The sequence below is a fragment of the Diceros bicornis genome, chromosome 35 (genome assembly GCF_020826845.1).
Source record: "Diceros bicornis minor isolate mBicDic1 chromosome 35, mDicBic1.mat.cur, whole genome shotgun sequence".
In the NCBI taxonomy this organism is placed as follows: Eukaryota; Metazoa; Chordata; class Mammalia; order Perissodactyla; family Rhinocerotidae; genus Diceros; species Diceros bicornis.
In genome coordinates, this window is record NC_080774.1 from 9,701,164 (window position 1) to 9,717,092 (window position 15,929).

A 15,929-nucleotide genomic window follows, 5' to 3' on the forward strand; every position below is an offset into this window, starting at 1 on the left:
TGGAGGATCCCCCCTCCCCCGGTGCCGAGAGGACAGGCTGAGGTGCTGTCCATGGCCGGTGCCTGCAGCCTGCCCGCACGCTGCCACCGTCCTCAGCCAAACTCAGCGGCGGTGCTAGTTGTTGTTTTTATTAGCTGTTTTCAACATGACAGGCACCACATTTGACATCCTATTGAGTCACCACAAACCCTGTGAGGTGGGGACACTGAGGGAGCCAGCTCACAGATGAGGAAACCAAGGCACAGAGAGGTAGAGACACTTGCCCAAGGCCACACAGGAGCAGAGTTTGGTGTGGGCCTGCCAAGGCCAAGGGTTTGTGTTTAGGCCCCAAAACAGGCGGAGAAACCCCCCACCCCCACCTGCAGCCCAGTGGGTCTTGGTGGGCCAAACAGAGCCCCGATGTCCCAATGGGGAGACAGACAGGAGCGTTAGGGGCCAGTGGCTCCCCAGTGCCACCCTCTCTTGGGAGGGGCAGGGGCAGAAGGCTCCTAGGGTGGGACTGGGGTTCCCGTCCTCACTCTGCCCTGGGCTGCTCTGTGACCCTGCTGGGTCCCTGCCCCTCTGAAATGGGCAACAAGGGGCTTGATCGGGGCCTTCTGGGACCTTCCAGGTCTGGGTGGGGAAGGAAGGAAGGGGTGGTGGTGGGCAGGGCTCCCGGGGGCCCCAACTGCACACACAGCGCCCCATGTGCCCCTTATTGGGGTCCGTGTAAGATCATTTGTGAAAAGTACTTTGCCGCTTAGAAGCAACGCTGACCGCGCTGAGACCGCGGGCAGATGGGGTCGGCCTGCTTCCCCTCAGCTCAGTTCTGTGAACCCACGGGCCAGACTGGGCCCCTGAGTCCCACAGGGCAGGGTGGCGAACGGCACCCATTTATTACCCCTCCCCCGCCAGCACCGTCCCTCCCCCCACGGGACCTGTTTGCTGTCCCAGCTTCTTAGGAGCTGGCCTTCCGTTTTCGTCTGTTTGGGGGCCTGGGTGTTGGGACACCCACTCTACACCACTGTAGAGTCTGGACTGTGACCTTGGTGGCTGGGGAGAAGGGCACATGAGCAGGTTTGGGTTCAGGGCTTGGCTCTCGTGTCCTCGTTATGTGGCCTTGGGCCGAGAACTTGGCCTCTCTGAGCCTCAGTTTCCCATTCTGGAAAATGGGCTGTCGATATTAGCCTTGCTGGGTGATTGAATCAAAAATAGGCTTGGGGAGGGCCTGGCATATCCCCACCCTGAGAGGTGAAGAAGGGGCTTTCTGCATAGGAAGTCGCCAGATCCCAGAGGCAGGTCCCCAGACGTCCCCTGGGATGGGCACCAACCTGGCTGGCCCTCCCAGTGGCCTGCACTGGGCATCAGCTGACAGCCCCGGCAATAAGCAGGCCGCCGCTGGAAATCCCCCGCCCACTTCTTTGTGAATGGAAAAGGAAACCAAAATGCATGAGAAGAGATCTCTGCGCTCAGAGCGGCTGGCCCTCATTGGGGTTGGGGGGCGGGGAGCTTCCTCCCTCAAGGCAGGAGGGGCCACCTCAGTTTCCTTTTTGGGGGCCCCACACCCCTTTTTCCTATCTCCCCTCTGGGCTGGGGAGGAGGCCACTGTTTTCCTCAGGCCGTGGACCCCACTGGCTGCTCAGCCTCTGGAACCAGTGGGTGAGGGCGGATGTGGGGGGCCATGGCAGCAGCACCAGCCACCCGGCCTCTGGATCCTCCCTCCCTTGCAGCCGATGCCTGGGGTCCTCCCGTCACGGGCCTGACTTGAACCCCAGCTGCAGCCGAGGTGGGGGGTCTGAAGTCCACAGCGGGGCAGAGAGAGAAACCTGTCTCCGGGGAACCATCTGGAACTGGGGGCCCTGCTTTGTCTCATCTCAAATCTTCGTGTAATCTAGGAAACTGTCTAACTCACCAAGGGCCTCCACGTTTGAGTTCTAATGGTTTTGTTTTTGTTTTGTCAATTAATAAAGCTCGTGGCAGGAATTACAGATCAGTAACTGAGAAACCAGCCCCCATCCCCAGAGAGAACCAGCTTGTCCATTTGGTAGATGTCTGCGTAATGTTTTCTCTTGTATTTCTTGATCTGACCTCCCTCCGGTGGTCATTCATTCTGCCTTCAGCAGTTACCTCCGGAGCCCCAGCTGTCTGCCAGGCAGGCTGCAAATACAGGTGGGAACTTTTGGACAAAACCCCAGCCCTTGTGGGACTGACATTCGTCAGACTGTTTTGTTACCTGCGTTTTTTCACTTAAAGTGTCTCGAAAGTTTTTCTGTTTTCGTAAATATTTTTCAAGAATGGTTTTGTTTTTTTATACTAGCTGCACAGTTTTTCATGTACACGGATAGGCCATGATTTATTTATCTGTTATTATCTAGACCCCTATTTCATTTCTTACTTTTTTGCTCGAATCGATAACCCTGTGAGGAACGTCTTGTACACACACCTTGGTGCCCATCTCTGATTACTTCCTCAGCTGAATTCCTAGAAGGGGAAGTGCCAGGTGGAAGGCTTTCTGAGTGCGTCTGATGCTTTCTCGCTCTCTCTAAGCTTGAGTGAGATATAATTTCCATACTAAAATCAACTTGTTTAAACTGTACAGTGGTTTTTAGTATATTTACAGAGTTGTGCAACTATCACTGTGATTTAATTTTAGAACATTTTCATCAGCTCAGAGAGACCTTGTACCCCAAGCAGTCACGCCCCACTCCTTCCCTCCCCCGGCCCCAGGCAGCCACTAATCTGCCCTCTGTCTCTAGGGATTTGCCTGTTGTGTTCTTTTCCTATAGATGGAATAGACCATACGTGGTCTTTTGTGACTGTCTTCCTGCACTTAGCGTATTGTTTCCAAGGTTCATCCCTGTTGCAGCATCTATCAGTATTTGGTTCCTTTTTATTGCCAAATAATATCCATTGTATGGCTAGACCACATGCTGTTTGTCCATTCATCAGTGGACGGACATTAGGGTGTTTCCACTTTTTGGCTGTTATGAATAGTGCTGCTGTGAACGTTTGTGTTTAAGTTTCTGTGTGGACAAATGTTTTCATTTTTCTTATATCTAGGAGTGGAATTGCTGGGTTATGTGGTAACTTTAACATTTTGAGGAACTGCCAAACTGTTTTTCAAAGTGATTGCACCATTTTACATTCCCACTGGCAATGTATGAGGTTTCCAGTTTCTCCACCTCCTCACCCACACTTGTTGTTATCTGTCTTTTTGATTGTAGCCATCCTAGCAGGTGTGAAGGGGTATCTCGTATGGTTTTGATTTGCATTTCCCTGATGGCTAATGAGGTTGAGCATCTTTTTGTGTGCTTACTAGCCATTTCTAAGGCTTCTCATATAGCCTTTACAGACAGCCCTTCCAGAAAGGTTATTCCCACTTATCTTCTCATCACCAGTGGTGCCAGCCCTGGATATCATTTTAAAAACCTTTGCCAACTTCTAGGCGAAGTGGTTACCTTGTCCTTTATGATTACAAGTGGAACTGACCATTTCTCTTTTTTAAAAACATTGAGATATAATTCACATAAAATGCATGTTCAAGTGCAGTTCACTGGTTTTTAGTATATGCACTGTGTGCAGCCATCACCACTATCTAATTCCAGAACGTTTCCGTCACCTGTGCCTATCAGCAGTCAGTCCCGATTGCCGTGCCCAGTGGTACCCAGCCCCTGGCCACCACTAATCTCCCTTCTGTCCCCGTGGATTTTGACTTTCTCTTATGTTTCTTGGTCATATACATTTTTTGTGACTTACAGGCCATTTACTTCGCAGGCTCTTCTCCTTTTTCTTGTCGATTTGTAGGAGCTCTTTACACGGATATTAGCTTGCTGTCACATGTTGCAAATATCTCCCTTGTTTGCCATTTGACTTTTCAATTTTGATCCTGAGTTTCTTGGCCTCTGGAGGTTTTTAAGTCTGGGCAGTAAAATACAGTGATCTTTTCCTTTATGGTTTCGTTCTTTGCTTTTTCTGCTTAGAAAGGCCTGGGATGAGACAATTACTTAAGTTCTATTCCAGTTTTGTCTTGGTTTTTTCACTTTTAATTATTTAGTCCAGCTGGCTTTTATTCTTTGTGGCTGGTGGGATTTCCTGTTTTTTGATGTCAGTGAGAGGCTGCGTGAAGGCATATCGCATAGTAAGCGCTCACTCAACGCGGGCTAAAGATAATAATAATAACACCACGTCTTGGCAGATGGAGCTCAGAAGGGCGGAGATCCCGGTGCGGTGGCTGCAGCTGTGACTGGGCGGCTTCTGGGGCTTCTGGCTCTCGTCCTCGCTTCCGCCAGCCTAGCCCCAGGGCTCTCTGCTCAGCGGCTCTGAGCCTTCCTGCGTCCCTGCAGCCCCTCAAGCCCCAGAGGCCCTCACTGTCACCTCTTCTTCTGAATCATCATTCTTCGAAGGCAGGCGGTGGCCACCGTCCGGGACCTGGGGATCTGGTAGTGACAAGTCCCCCCTCCCCTCCGGCACACTCCCCCACCTGAGGCTGGTGACAGAGGTTGTTATTTCTTAACCACAGCTTTTTCCACCCTCACCCGGCGGGGCAGACGCTGGGCCCAGGGGTGCAGCTGACGCTGTGCTGCTGGGGTGAGGGGTGTCTGGCTCCACAGCAGGGCTGGGAGGTGGGCATGCCGTTCAAGCCCCTGGGAGGCAGGCCGGCTCTGGGACCCCTGGCCCCGTGACACCAACCGACTCTGGTGGGCCTATCTGCTTTCCTCAGGGGGTTTGTCGAGTCCACAGAGCACACCCTCCTGTGCAGCAAGAAGGCCCAGGGGGCAGGGCCAGGTTTGCACCGGGCGCCCTCCCCCCATGCTCAGGGGCCTGGACATGTGGCATGGCTCTCTGCGTCTGGAGGGGCTGACCACAGCCCTGCACTCGTGGCCTGGGGTGTCTCTGGGACTGAGGTGGTCGGGAGCAGCACCAGGAGAGGAAGGCATAGTCTGGGTAAAGGTGTGGACGGGGACAGGGCGCAGCGGCCTTGGGGCTCTGCAGCCACGTGGGGGCAGGGAGGATTCCTGGCGGGGATGCCAGGAGCAGGATGTGGTCGCTCAAGGCGTGGGCTGGTGGCAGCTGGTTGGCAGCGGGCGGTGGGGCTGGGGGCTGGCTGGGCCCAACCCTGCTCTGGACCCCCAGTCGTTCCCGGCCTGCAGGGTGCCAGCTGAGCCCTCCCAGACAGAGCTGCCACTCCTGTCCTCAAGACTGTTTCCGGCCAGCCGGGACATAAGGGGTAATTGATCGAGGCTGGTTGCTGGGCAGCCCTCGCGTCCACTGACTCTTCTCAGCAGCTCAGTTCCGGGGTCCGGACAGTTGTTTATCCTCATTTGCCACCCTGAGAGCCACAGGTTTTGGCCAGGAATTGTGCCCTGCCTGCAGGGCACAGCGCAAGTACAGGGGTGGAGGAGGGAAGCCTGGGAAGGGTGAGCACATGGCCCCGGCCAGTAAGGGTTGGGGCGCTGCTCCCTCCATTCCTGCCCCTGCAGGCCCTGTCCCAGGACATCGCCCCAGGTGGGGCCGGGGTGCGGCCTGGACTCCTGCCACCCAGGGGTAGGTGAGATCGGATGTTGAAGGTGCCAGTGGGTCCAGCAGCTCCTTGGTTCACTTGTTCATCTACGCCCATGAGGGGGTACAGGGAGTGTGGGACTTCCAGGGGTGGTCCCTCTTAAGCCATGGGCCCCCCAAACCTTGAGTGTGGCCCCCCAGGGGCCGGCCTCAGGCGGAAGTGCATGCCGGTCCTTGCAGCTTGCTCATCCCCACTCGGCCACTCAGCGTGAACCAGGGCCCCGCATCTCAGGAGGGGGATCCCAGGCTGGTTCTGTGTGTGTGTTGAGGGGGTTCTCTATGGGGGTCTCTGTCTCTGTGCGGGGAGTTTGCTCCAGCATCTGAGAGGGGCTTTGTGTCCTTGTTGCTGTGATTCTGTGTGTGGGGGGGTGGTCTCTGTCTCTCTGAGAGGGGGCTTTGTGTCTGTGTCACTGGGAGTCTGTCTTTCTGACGTGTAGGGGGGACCCTCATGGGCTTGAGGGGGAGCTCACTGCAGGTGGGGCTTTAGAGAAGCCCCCAGCCCATATGTCCCAGCATCTCTGGCTAATTAACCCCCCCACAGGGCCTCCGTGAGGCCTTGGAGGGTCCAAGCCTGGGGGTGGGGGAGGCAGGCCCCCATCCCTGCACTTGGTCACTCAGGGTGTGGACTGGGGGCGTCACCTGCCCAGAGGAGGGAGGTAAGATGAGGGAGACTCTGTCTCTGAGCAGGGTGGTTATATTTGGGGGTCTTCCTTTCTCTCTGGCTCTGGAGAGGTCTTCGTTTCTGGCACTAGGAGGGCTCTCACTTACCAGGAAAGGGGGGAGGCTAACTTGATCCCTGTGGCTTTTCCAGAAGCTTCTCCCATTCCTTTCCAGCTCCCCTGTGGGGAGATGAGGCAGGAGGCAACAGGGGCCAGAGCAAGGGGGCGATCTGGCCCAGTGAACTGGGTGAGTCTGGGAGACTCCATCTACTCGGGGCAACAGGCAGGTTCACTCACAGAAGCGCTGGGGGCGTTCTGTTAGCACCCCCATTTTACAGACTCGGAAACAAGCACAGAGATGTGACGTGATTTGCTCAGTGTCACCCAGAGAAAAGGTGGCTGAAGCAGGCATTTGAAGGGCCCGTGGGGTGGGGGTGGGGCCGCCTGGGCTGTGGGCAGAAGAAGGAAGTGACCTGCGGCCTGTAGTTCCAACATTTGTTCAGCCCCTGGAACCGGCTCATTGCCTTCAGTTTGCCCCCAAAGGAGCTGGGGAGCAAGGGGGGTGAGATAACTCACCACACCCCCACATCTGCCCTGCTCCCCACACGTCTGAGGGCTGGGGCCCCAGGCACCCAGCCAGCCACTCACCCGCCTGACAAACCCTCTCCAAGGACCTCCTCTGGGCCGGACCCGGTGCTGGGCCCCAGCTGGGAACCAGGCTTGGTGCCCTGTCCCCACCCCCGAGGAACTCCCAGTCAGACGAGGGGCGGGGGGCAGCGGCATCATCAGGAAATTATGGCCAGGCCTGATAAGCCCCGCACTGAGGGAGAGGCGCAGAATCGCACTAACCACGACCTGGTGATCAGAGAAGGCTCCCTGGAGGAGGGGAGGTTTTCTCTGCTGAGACCTGCACTTGGAGTAGGCCGGGCATCACCCATCAGAGGCCTGGCCATGGGGGCAGAGCCTGGGCTCCGTGAGGCCGGGCAGATGAGGGCTGAGCCCAGCTCTCCCTCTGTGGCCAGGGACAGGTGACTTTGCCTCTCGGGGCCCCCGTTTCTCCCATACTACATCCCCACGTAGTATGAGATTGATAACAGCGCTGTGGTGGGGCGTCAAGAGCCTTCCTCTCAGCCCGTCCCCTGCCCTGGCCAGCTAGAGCGCTGGGCGGCCCCGCCCGCGTGTCCTCCATCCTCACCCTGGTCCCACTACCCTGAAGTATCTCCATCACTCCCCCACAGCCCTCATTGGGGTGGGGGTCTGCAGTGGGGGCCACACCCTGTGCCCACTGATCCTCAGCACCCACTTGGCAAAGGGCCCGTAGTGGGCATTTGTTGTAGGAACGAAATGCTTGTAGGTAGCACCTACAAGCTACCAGACATCGTGCCTTGCTGAGGATGCCACGTAACAAGACCAAATCCCACAGAGCCCATTTCACAGGGTGATAAAGGCAGTGAAGGAAGCAAAGGGGGGTTATGTGATGGTGACTGTGTGTATGTAGACACTGTGGTCAGGGAGGGCCTTCCTGAGGAGGTGACACTTGAGCTGAGAACTGAATCTGAGAAAAGCCAGATTTGTGAAGATATGGGGGAACTGCCATTCAGACACCGAGAACAGCAGGTGCAAAGGCCCTGAGGTGGGACCGTGCTTGGTACATTTAAGCAACAGTGGAGCCCAGTGTGGCTGGTTCAGAGTGAGCGAGAGGGAGAGCTGATGAGGCTGAGCAGGTAAGAAGGTCTGGATCGTGCAGAGCTGTGGGCCACAGTGAGGCCCTGGGCTTCTACTCTCAGTGAGATGTGGCCCGCAGGGGAGTTCTGAGCAGAGGAGAGGATGGGCAGTAGCTGGATTCGGGACTATCTGGGAAAGGCATTGACAGGACTGACAGATGCAGCTCAATTTCGATGCCGCCCACTTGTCAGGGAGTTCAGGGTGTCGCCCTGTTCTGACTCCTTACCCTGTAGCGGAGTTCCCCGTGAGCGCTCCCTTCACCCCAGCAGCTGCCGGGGCTGCCTGGCTCCAGAGCCCATGCTCCCAGCATCCGCCATTCTGCCTCCGTGGATGCACTGTGCCATCCCTCCTCCAAGTCCCCTGTGGTCCCTGGTGCCAGGGGGAGGTGGGGGGAGGAGGGGCAGGCGCGGCCTCCCTGCCCAGCACTCCCCTCAGATGCCAGTGGGTTGCAGAGTACCCCGCGGCCCGTGGTAGAACACAGACCCCAGACTCACTTCCAGAGGCTGGAGGCCGGCTGGTTGTAATGCCTGCTCTGTGTCGTGATCAATGCCCCAGGAGGTTTTCTTGGCCTTGGCTCATTTGTGAAGTGGGGATCAAACACCAGCCACATAGGCTGTGGGTGTCCTGGGGCCCGCTGTTCCTCAGACAGACAGATGGCCTGGAGCAGGCTGCTGCGGGTTTCTCACCAGACTATCACCATAGCTGATATCAAGGATTGTCCTTTACTCTGGGACAGTGACCTTCCTACTTTCTTGGTCCTGGCTCCTCCATTCCTCGATATGATGCTCTTTTCTATGAAATTGGAAGATCTGTGAAATGGTGCTGGCCTGTGAACTGAACAGTCCAGAAGCACTGGTGGGCAGCCAGGCGCAGTGCCTGGCACAGGGGTGCTCACTGAAGGGTGTGAGGCGTCTGTCAGCACCCCTGCCGTCCTGTGGACTCGTCTGTCCTGTGTGGCCTCTAGTGCTGGCTCTTGCTTGGCCTCCCATGCCGCATCCTCCACCTCTCCACTTTGGAGAGTGTTCAGCAAACATCTATAGCCGCTTATTCTGTGCCTGGCTGAAGACACACAGATGCAACAGGAGCAGGAGGCCTTCTCGAGCCCGTGGTCTAGTGGTGGTGGGAGAGCTGTGGCAGCTGACTACAGCTGAGCAGGGGGGTGACAACGGAGGGAGGCTTCCTCAGGGAGGGGCCTTTTGCTCCTCAGCAGATGGCGTGTTCGTTTTCCTAAGACTGAGTTCCGAAGGCCTAGTGCCCATCCCACCTTGTGCCATCCTCGCTGGGACCTTTCCATTCCCACGGGGAGCGCCTCTGCACACACTGTATCACCAAATTCTCATGGGAGGGTAGGGGCGCTGTTATCCCACCTTACAGAAGTGAGCCTGAGGCCAGGAGAGGCGAGTCCCTTGTCCACGGAGGACCAGGCAGACTTGGGACTGAAAGCCAGGACTAACTCCCCAAACACAGGAGGGGGAGATTGCTGTGTGGTGGTCGTGCAGGCCCCAGAGAGGTCTCTGAGCAGGACTCTGGGTGGCCAAAGTCTGGGGAATGCATGTCCAACAGGTGTCTCTGCTCCACTACTTACTTCTCAGAGCCTTTAAAGGGCTGCTGTGCATGTGGTTCTCCATGCACAAGAGGCTGCCCTCTCTTGGAGAATCTCTGTTTGCATTGGCTGCCAGGAAGCTCAGAGACGAATCTGTGGCGAGTGAAACTCTGGTCTGTGTTTTATTTAGCAGTTGTCTCCCTCCTGCTCTGCGTATCCCTGTAACCTGACTAAAATCTTTTTTGGAACAAGATGGGACATTTTCTTTTCCTTGTTTTTGTTTTAGCTTGTTGTCTTGATACCAATCAGTAAGACTTGATTAAGCATTTTCCATAACGATATTTCATCCATCCATCCATTCATTCATCCAAGCAGCATCCAATCTGGGCTCTTGGGCTGGGGTGGGGGGGACTCAGCTATCCATGATGGGGATCTGGAATCTGCTCTGAGCCTTTAAGTTTTCAGACCCTCATCCAAGACCACCTCCCATCCACTCCTCCTCCTGGGAGGTCAGCAGGATCTGCTTACTGCCCCTAGGTTACCAAAGAGGAAACTGAGGCTGCAGTTAGCGCCAGGCCCAAGCTTCCCAAAGGCAGGAAGTGTGGAGCCAGGGCTTGTCTAACCAGCTCCAGAGCTAGGCTCTAGGCCGCTGAGATGTTGCCTGGAGGGCACGGGGGCCTCAGCATGTGGCTGGGACCCAGACCCCCAGCCGTACCCTCTGTCCTACTTCTTGTCCCACTGCTGCTCTTTCTAGGAGAGGGTGAGGCCCCAAAAGCCCAGGGAGACAAGACTGTCAGGGAGGTGCTCGGGGGGGTCTCTCCTCAGGGCTTCCACTGGAGGGATAAAGGCCCCTTCAGTGGCCGGGCAGGGCGCGGTGACGGAACAAGGCCACTGTGAGGGCCTAGCCTGCGCGTGCCATGGGGCCCTCCACGCCAGGCCCTTTGCTGCCTGGGTGCGAATGAGATGCTCTCCCCCTCCAGCTTCCTGTGGAGGGGGCAGGTAAGAGCTAGGTCTGGCCCAGCCAGCAGGCTTGCTTCTAAGGTGTGAACATGAGCTCCAGATCCGCACGTCCAGCTGCCATCCCACTACCCATCTTAGAACCAGCCCGGACTGACGCCCCTGGAGCCCACTGTCACAGCCTCACCAGGTGCCACGAGTCCCGTCAGCCTCCTGAAGTGCCTGTGTGCGTCCCCACCTCAGGGCCTTGGCAAAGGCCATTCTGGCACCTGGGAAGCTCAACTCTGTTCTCTCCATAACTGAGGTTGGCCCTTCACGGCCTCCCTACCCCCCGCTCCCTCTGGCCTGTCTCGCCCTTACTGTCTCCTTCCTGTTGGGTATCTGTCTCAGAGCTTCCGTGAGTCAGGGACCGTGTGTATTTTGTTCCTGCTGGGGCCATGGCACCCGGAGCTCAATGAGGGCTTGGCCAGTGCCTCTGCTGGGGTCTTGAGGGTATGAATGGTGACAGGCCCCATTCAAGATGGCTGTGAGCACACAGCAGAGTGGCGTGCAGCCCGGTACTTGGAATAGCCTGGAAGGGCCATCCCTGGCCCCAGCACGTGCTGGTGGCCCTGCCCCTTCACACACAGGGCGCGGGAGCAGCTTGTGGGACAGTTTCCAGGAGACGACATGAAGGAAAGCGGGGCCGAGAGGGACAGGGAAGGCCGGTTCTGGGCATCACTCTCATTCTCTCCAGGCAGATTCGAGGCCCGAAGCCCCACCGGAGGCAGCAAGGGAGGACCGGATGAACCTGTGGGTTGAGGCACAGCTGTCCATACCACCCTCCAAAAGTACAAGAGACGACAGACCTAGAGCCAGAACTCTGCTCTGTCTTATGGAGAAGCACAGGAACCTTGCTGCCCAGTTTTCATGTCCACTCAACAGACCAACTGTCCTTTCAGGGCTCACCCTGCCCTCTGGCTCCTTCGTGTTCTTGATTTTTTCAACACAGACTCAGAAGCATCCAAGTGGTTCACTGTGTTGTCTGCACAGTCACACTGAAATACCTTTTAATATAAATTACATTCCGTTATGCTCCCTTTATCTTAGGATATATACATAGGTAGGTTATATTATGAGTGAATTTCATTGCAGGGTGTCACAAACCAGGTCTGTAAGGTTGAAAGCAGGTGTGCCCCGAGCTTCTGGGCCTCTCAGAGGGGAAACCGTAGTATTTAACACTGTAGTACTGTAATGCTGTAGCACTATAGCACTGTCATACTGTAGTACTGTCATACTGTAGCACTGCAGTGAACCCAAGAAGGCTTTACCCACCTTGGCGGGCCTCAGACTCCAGCCTGGAAATTTAATAACAGCTGTTTGTCAGTCAGGCATTTCTTTCACTTGCAGTAGCTCACCCAATCACCATACCAACCCTGTGAAAATAGAGGTACTATTAAATATCTCCACCGTACAGATGACAAAACTAAGGCATGGAGGGCTGAGCCGCTTGTCCGGGGTTATACAAGAAGTGGCAGGGTTAGGACTGGGCCCTAACGCCTAGAGGCATAAGAGAATTATAAAGCCTGGATAAAGTTAGCTATAGAAATGTAAGGACAGTCAGAGCTGGTCTGCATCTTTGTCTTTGAGTTTCCTAGCAGCCAGAGCAAAGAAAGAAATGAGTTATTTCCACTGGAGTCATAATGGCCGTAAGAAAAAAGCCAGCTTTTTGGATGCTGGGAGCTGAGAAGACTTGCTCCCCAGGAGTGGACACTGCAGGAAGTGGTAGGTGACATTCTACTGCTTATACCACAAATAAACCTGGAATGGTTTGGCCATCTCAATCACCTAAGCACAGTGTGACTCTGAGGTGGGTCCGGAGAGCAGCTGCTTCCTGGCGTGGTTTGATCTGTGTGGTGGGTAGAATAGAGGGCATGTGAGAAGAAGGGGAACCTGAGCCCCCAAATGTTCCTGTAACTGTTGACATAGCCCCACGGTTTGGCCTCCCGTCTCTTCATCACAGCTCTATCCCTTCTTAACACTCAACCGGAAAGGCATTCACTGGTCCCTCCACACAGCAGCCAGTGCTTCCGAGTCCTGCTCTGGACCCTCCAGCTGGGGCTGCGGCCACAGGTGAGGCTGTCCTGTCTCCATGCTCTCACTCGCCCTTCCAATCTGGGCAGAGCCTCTGTTATCTCCCTACTATCAGGCAGCACTGTAGTTAGACACACTCGCTCTGATCCTTTGCAGGCTGGGGTTCAGACCCTGGCTCTGCCCCTCGAGTTGTGTGGCTCTGGGCAAGACAAACAGGCTGACTGGGGTGGCTCTCACACAAGGAGGCAGTGCAGAGTCGGGAAAGAAGCCCTGTGTCACGCTCAGCCAGCAGGCAGACGGCAGCCAGGACATTGTCTGTACAGCGAGGGCTGGCTGTGGGTGAGGAGGTGGAATCCTCCCTTCAGCACTGCTGCCAGGTCAGCAGTTCCTCAGCTGCTGGGGGTGCAGCTGGGGATGGAGCTGGCATGGAAGGCCCTACATTCAGAGTGAAACCAGTGGCTCTGCTGGTTAATCTCACACTGGGGCCAGGGCCTGGAGCAGAACTGAAAGGAACACCAGGCCTGTTCCCCTCTTGGCCTGGCCTGCTTCCTCCCAGTGCTCCTGAGGGCCTGGAGCCAGCGGGCAGGGTGGGGGCCAGGCAGGGCCAACTGCAAAAGCGGAGGAGGAAGGAAACAGCCCTTCGTACCTTACCCATTTTGCAGACAGGAAATAGAGACTCTGAGAGGCTGGCTGACGGCGAAAGCTGCTGGGGGAGCAGAGGCCCCATTCAGCATGCACTCCGGCGTGTCCAGTGTAGGTGCTGTGTGAGGCCCTGTGCTCCCCACCTCTCACAGCCTGAGACACTTGAAAGGTGAAAACCCCCGGCTGGTGCTGGTCACTTAGAGCTGGGATTCACTAGCTGTGCAACCTGTCCGAGCTCATACCTCATCTGAACGTTAGTGAGATGATGCAGTAAACTGTGATGAACGTTAGTGTTTCCTAGAGTTGTGGCTGCTCTCCCCAGACTGCTATGTCCAACCACCAGGGCAGGACTGGGAGCTCCCATGAGACCTTCTGGGGCTGGGCCTGGACCAGGAAAAGCCCCCGTTTGGCCAGCCCTCCCTGCCAGGCTGCCCTCTCCCCTCACTGTGCTTCAGCCCTACTGCAGATGGGGAGGGGGCTGAAGGCAGGCAGCCTGGCCTTGGGGTCACCGTCCCTCTGTAGAGATGCTGGTTAAGCATATGGCTTTGGGGATCACCTCTTGCGCCACCTTTTGAAAAGGCAGCCTCTGCCCAAGATGTGCCTCCTAGGCAGAGGAGGTGGAGGTGAATCCGCAAAGCCGCGGTGCCGGGAGCTCGCCTTTGGGCCTGCCTCGTTTCCATCTCCCTGCCCTTGCCCTGTGCTGCCCTGGCAGGGGCTGTGGTATTTCCCAGGCGTGTGAGCCCGTCTCTGGGTCCCCGGGGAAAGAGCTGCTGGAGGGAGGGGGGCCCAGTGGGGCCTCGTCTGTCTATTCCCCACTTCAGCTCTGGCTTCTCCCCCTGTCCTTCTCTTCTTTTGGCCCCTGCTGGAAACAGCCATCGATCACCTCATGACCCAGAGAAAATTGTATCAGTCTTATCACAAGAGGAAATGAAGGAGATGGGGGGCAGTGGAGGGGTGCCACTCCTGCTCGGGCGATGCTGGCTCCTGGGTTCTAGGGTATCCCAGAGCCTCCTGCTCCCCAGGAACGGGATCTGCAGGGTCAGTGCCTGTTCAGCCAGGTTCAGTCAGGACCCGGAAGAGGAACTCTTGCTGGCAAAGGGGTGGGGGGCCGTCTCCCACCTTCCTTGAACCCTGTGTGTGCTGGATGTCGTGGGAGACTCCTGGGCCCAAGGTTTTATGTAGGTTTCTGACTGGCTACAACTGGGGCCAGCCGGGCCAGGCTTTGCCCCTTTGGACAAGTTGGCAGAAACCCCAAGAGCCTGTGGCTAAGCTCCTTTGCCAACTCTCACCCTGCAGCCAAGTCCTAAGACTTGAAGGCAGGACAGATTCGTTAGATGTGGGAGTTTGAGGCTCCAGGCTCAATGATTTGGGTAGAGATTCAAAACGTGATCTCCCCTTCCTCAGACAATGATTTCACCTCCAAGATTGGAGTTTCTTCTCCCTAAGGTGTGGCGATAGGCCACGAGAGACCTGTGCTAGTGGGGAGCTAATGGCATGACAAAGCCTGGGCCCCCGGCGTAGTCAGACCACAGAGGGCAATGTGGCTTGGGTTGGAGACCCTCACGTCCCCTCTCTGGGCCTGCTGTGATGAGGGGGGTCAGCAGCCACTGTGACCTGGCTGGGTGGGGAGCTCTGTGCTCCAGCAGTGGGAAGAGAAACAGATGTCAGTAGGGGGACACGTGCCAGAGCTGGAATGTCCACCGGTCTAGGTGAAGGTGGGGGTTAGCCCTCAGTCCACATAGGTTTCTGGGAATCTCAGTGTGGGGGCGGGTGGGGACAGTGCTTAAGAGGCTACAGCTGAAGGGCCCCCTGCACTCTCCCACAAGCCAGAATGCTAGGCTTTACTCCAGGCTGGGGTGCTCACTCAGCAGCTCCACAAGCGCTCACTCTGCAAGCTAGGCCCCTGGGGAGACTGCAGAAAAACACAAAGGCCTGGGTGGACAAAGGGCCATCAAGGACAAGGCTTGAGTGCCCTCCTTGGTCTCCTAGAGTTCCAAGCCCAAGCTACAAGCAGCCTGTTCCAGCATCCAGGAAGTCCGGCGGTGTACACGCCTCGAGATGCCCGACAACCTCTATACTTTTGTGCTGAAGGTGAGTGACAGAGCTTTCCACACCCAGGTGCAATGATACATAAACACCTCAGGAATCCCACACAGCTGTTCCCTTTCTCTCTGCCAGGTGAAGGACCGGACAGACATCATCTTTGAGGTGGGAGATGAGCAGCAGCTGAATTCGTGGATGGCTGAGCTCCGGGAGCACACAGGCCAAGGGTGAGGCCTCAGACCCTAGGGCCCCACTCCTGACATAGCTTCTACTGCTGCCCCTCACCCACCCAGATCCTTAACCGCAGCCTCTTCTCCAGCAGGCTGGAAAACACAGACCCAGAGATGCATATTCCCTCAGCCCTACAGCCCAGCACACCCAACTCTCCAAGGGGAAGCACAGATTCCCTGAACCAAGGTGAGTGGGTCCGGGCCTTTGTCCTCTGGGTACATTGGAACCCAGCCTTAGCCCAGAACATAAGGCCCCCACATGTGGTCAACATCACCCACCTTCTCCACAGGTGCTTCTCCTGGGGGTTTGTTGGACCCAGCCTGCCAGAAAACGGATCACTTCCTGTCCTGCTACCCCTGGTTCCATGGCCCCATCTCCCGAGTGAAGGCAGCTCAGTTGGTTCAGCTGCAGGGCCCTGACGCTCACGGAGTGTTCCTGGTACGGCAGAGTGAGACTCGGCGTGGGGAGTATGTGCTCACATTCAACTTTCAGGGCATAGCCAAGGTATGGGGCGAGGC

At 56.5% G+C, this 15,929-nt stretch overlaps 1 protein-coding gene across 2 annotated transcripts in view; it reads left to right on the forward strand.

Annotated features, from left to right (window-relative positions):
* SH2B3 (SH2B adaptor protein 3) overlaps window positions 1-15,929 on the forward strand; it is a 36,127-nt gene that overhangs the window by 17,862 nt on the left and 2,336 nt on the right. Inside the window, exons 3-6 of one of the 2 annotated variants that reach the window (XM_058531418.1) lie at window positions 15,127-15,228; window positions 15,316-15,407; window positions 15,500-15,597; window positions 15,701-15,915. In XM_058531418.1, the coding sequence (XP_058387401.1) occupies window positions 15,127-15,228; window positions 15,316-15,407; window positions 15,500-15,597; window positions 15,701-15,915 (507 nt within the window). The remainder of the gene's footprint in view (window positions 1-15,126; window positions 15,229-15,315; window positions 15,408-15,499; window positions 15,598-15,700; window positions 15,916-15,929) is intronic. The other variant, XM_058531419.1, reaches the window with a different exon arrangement.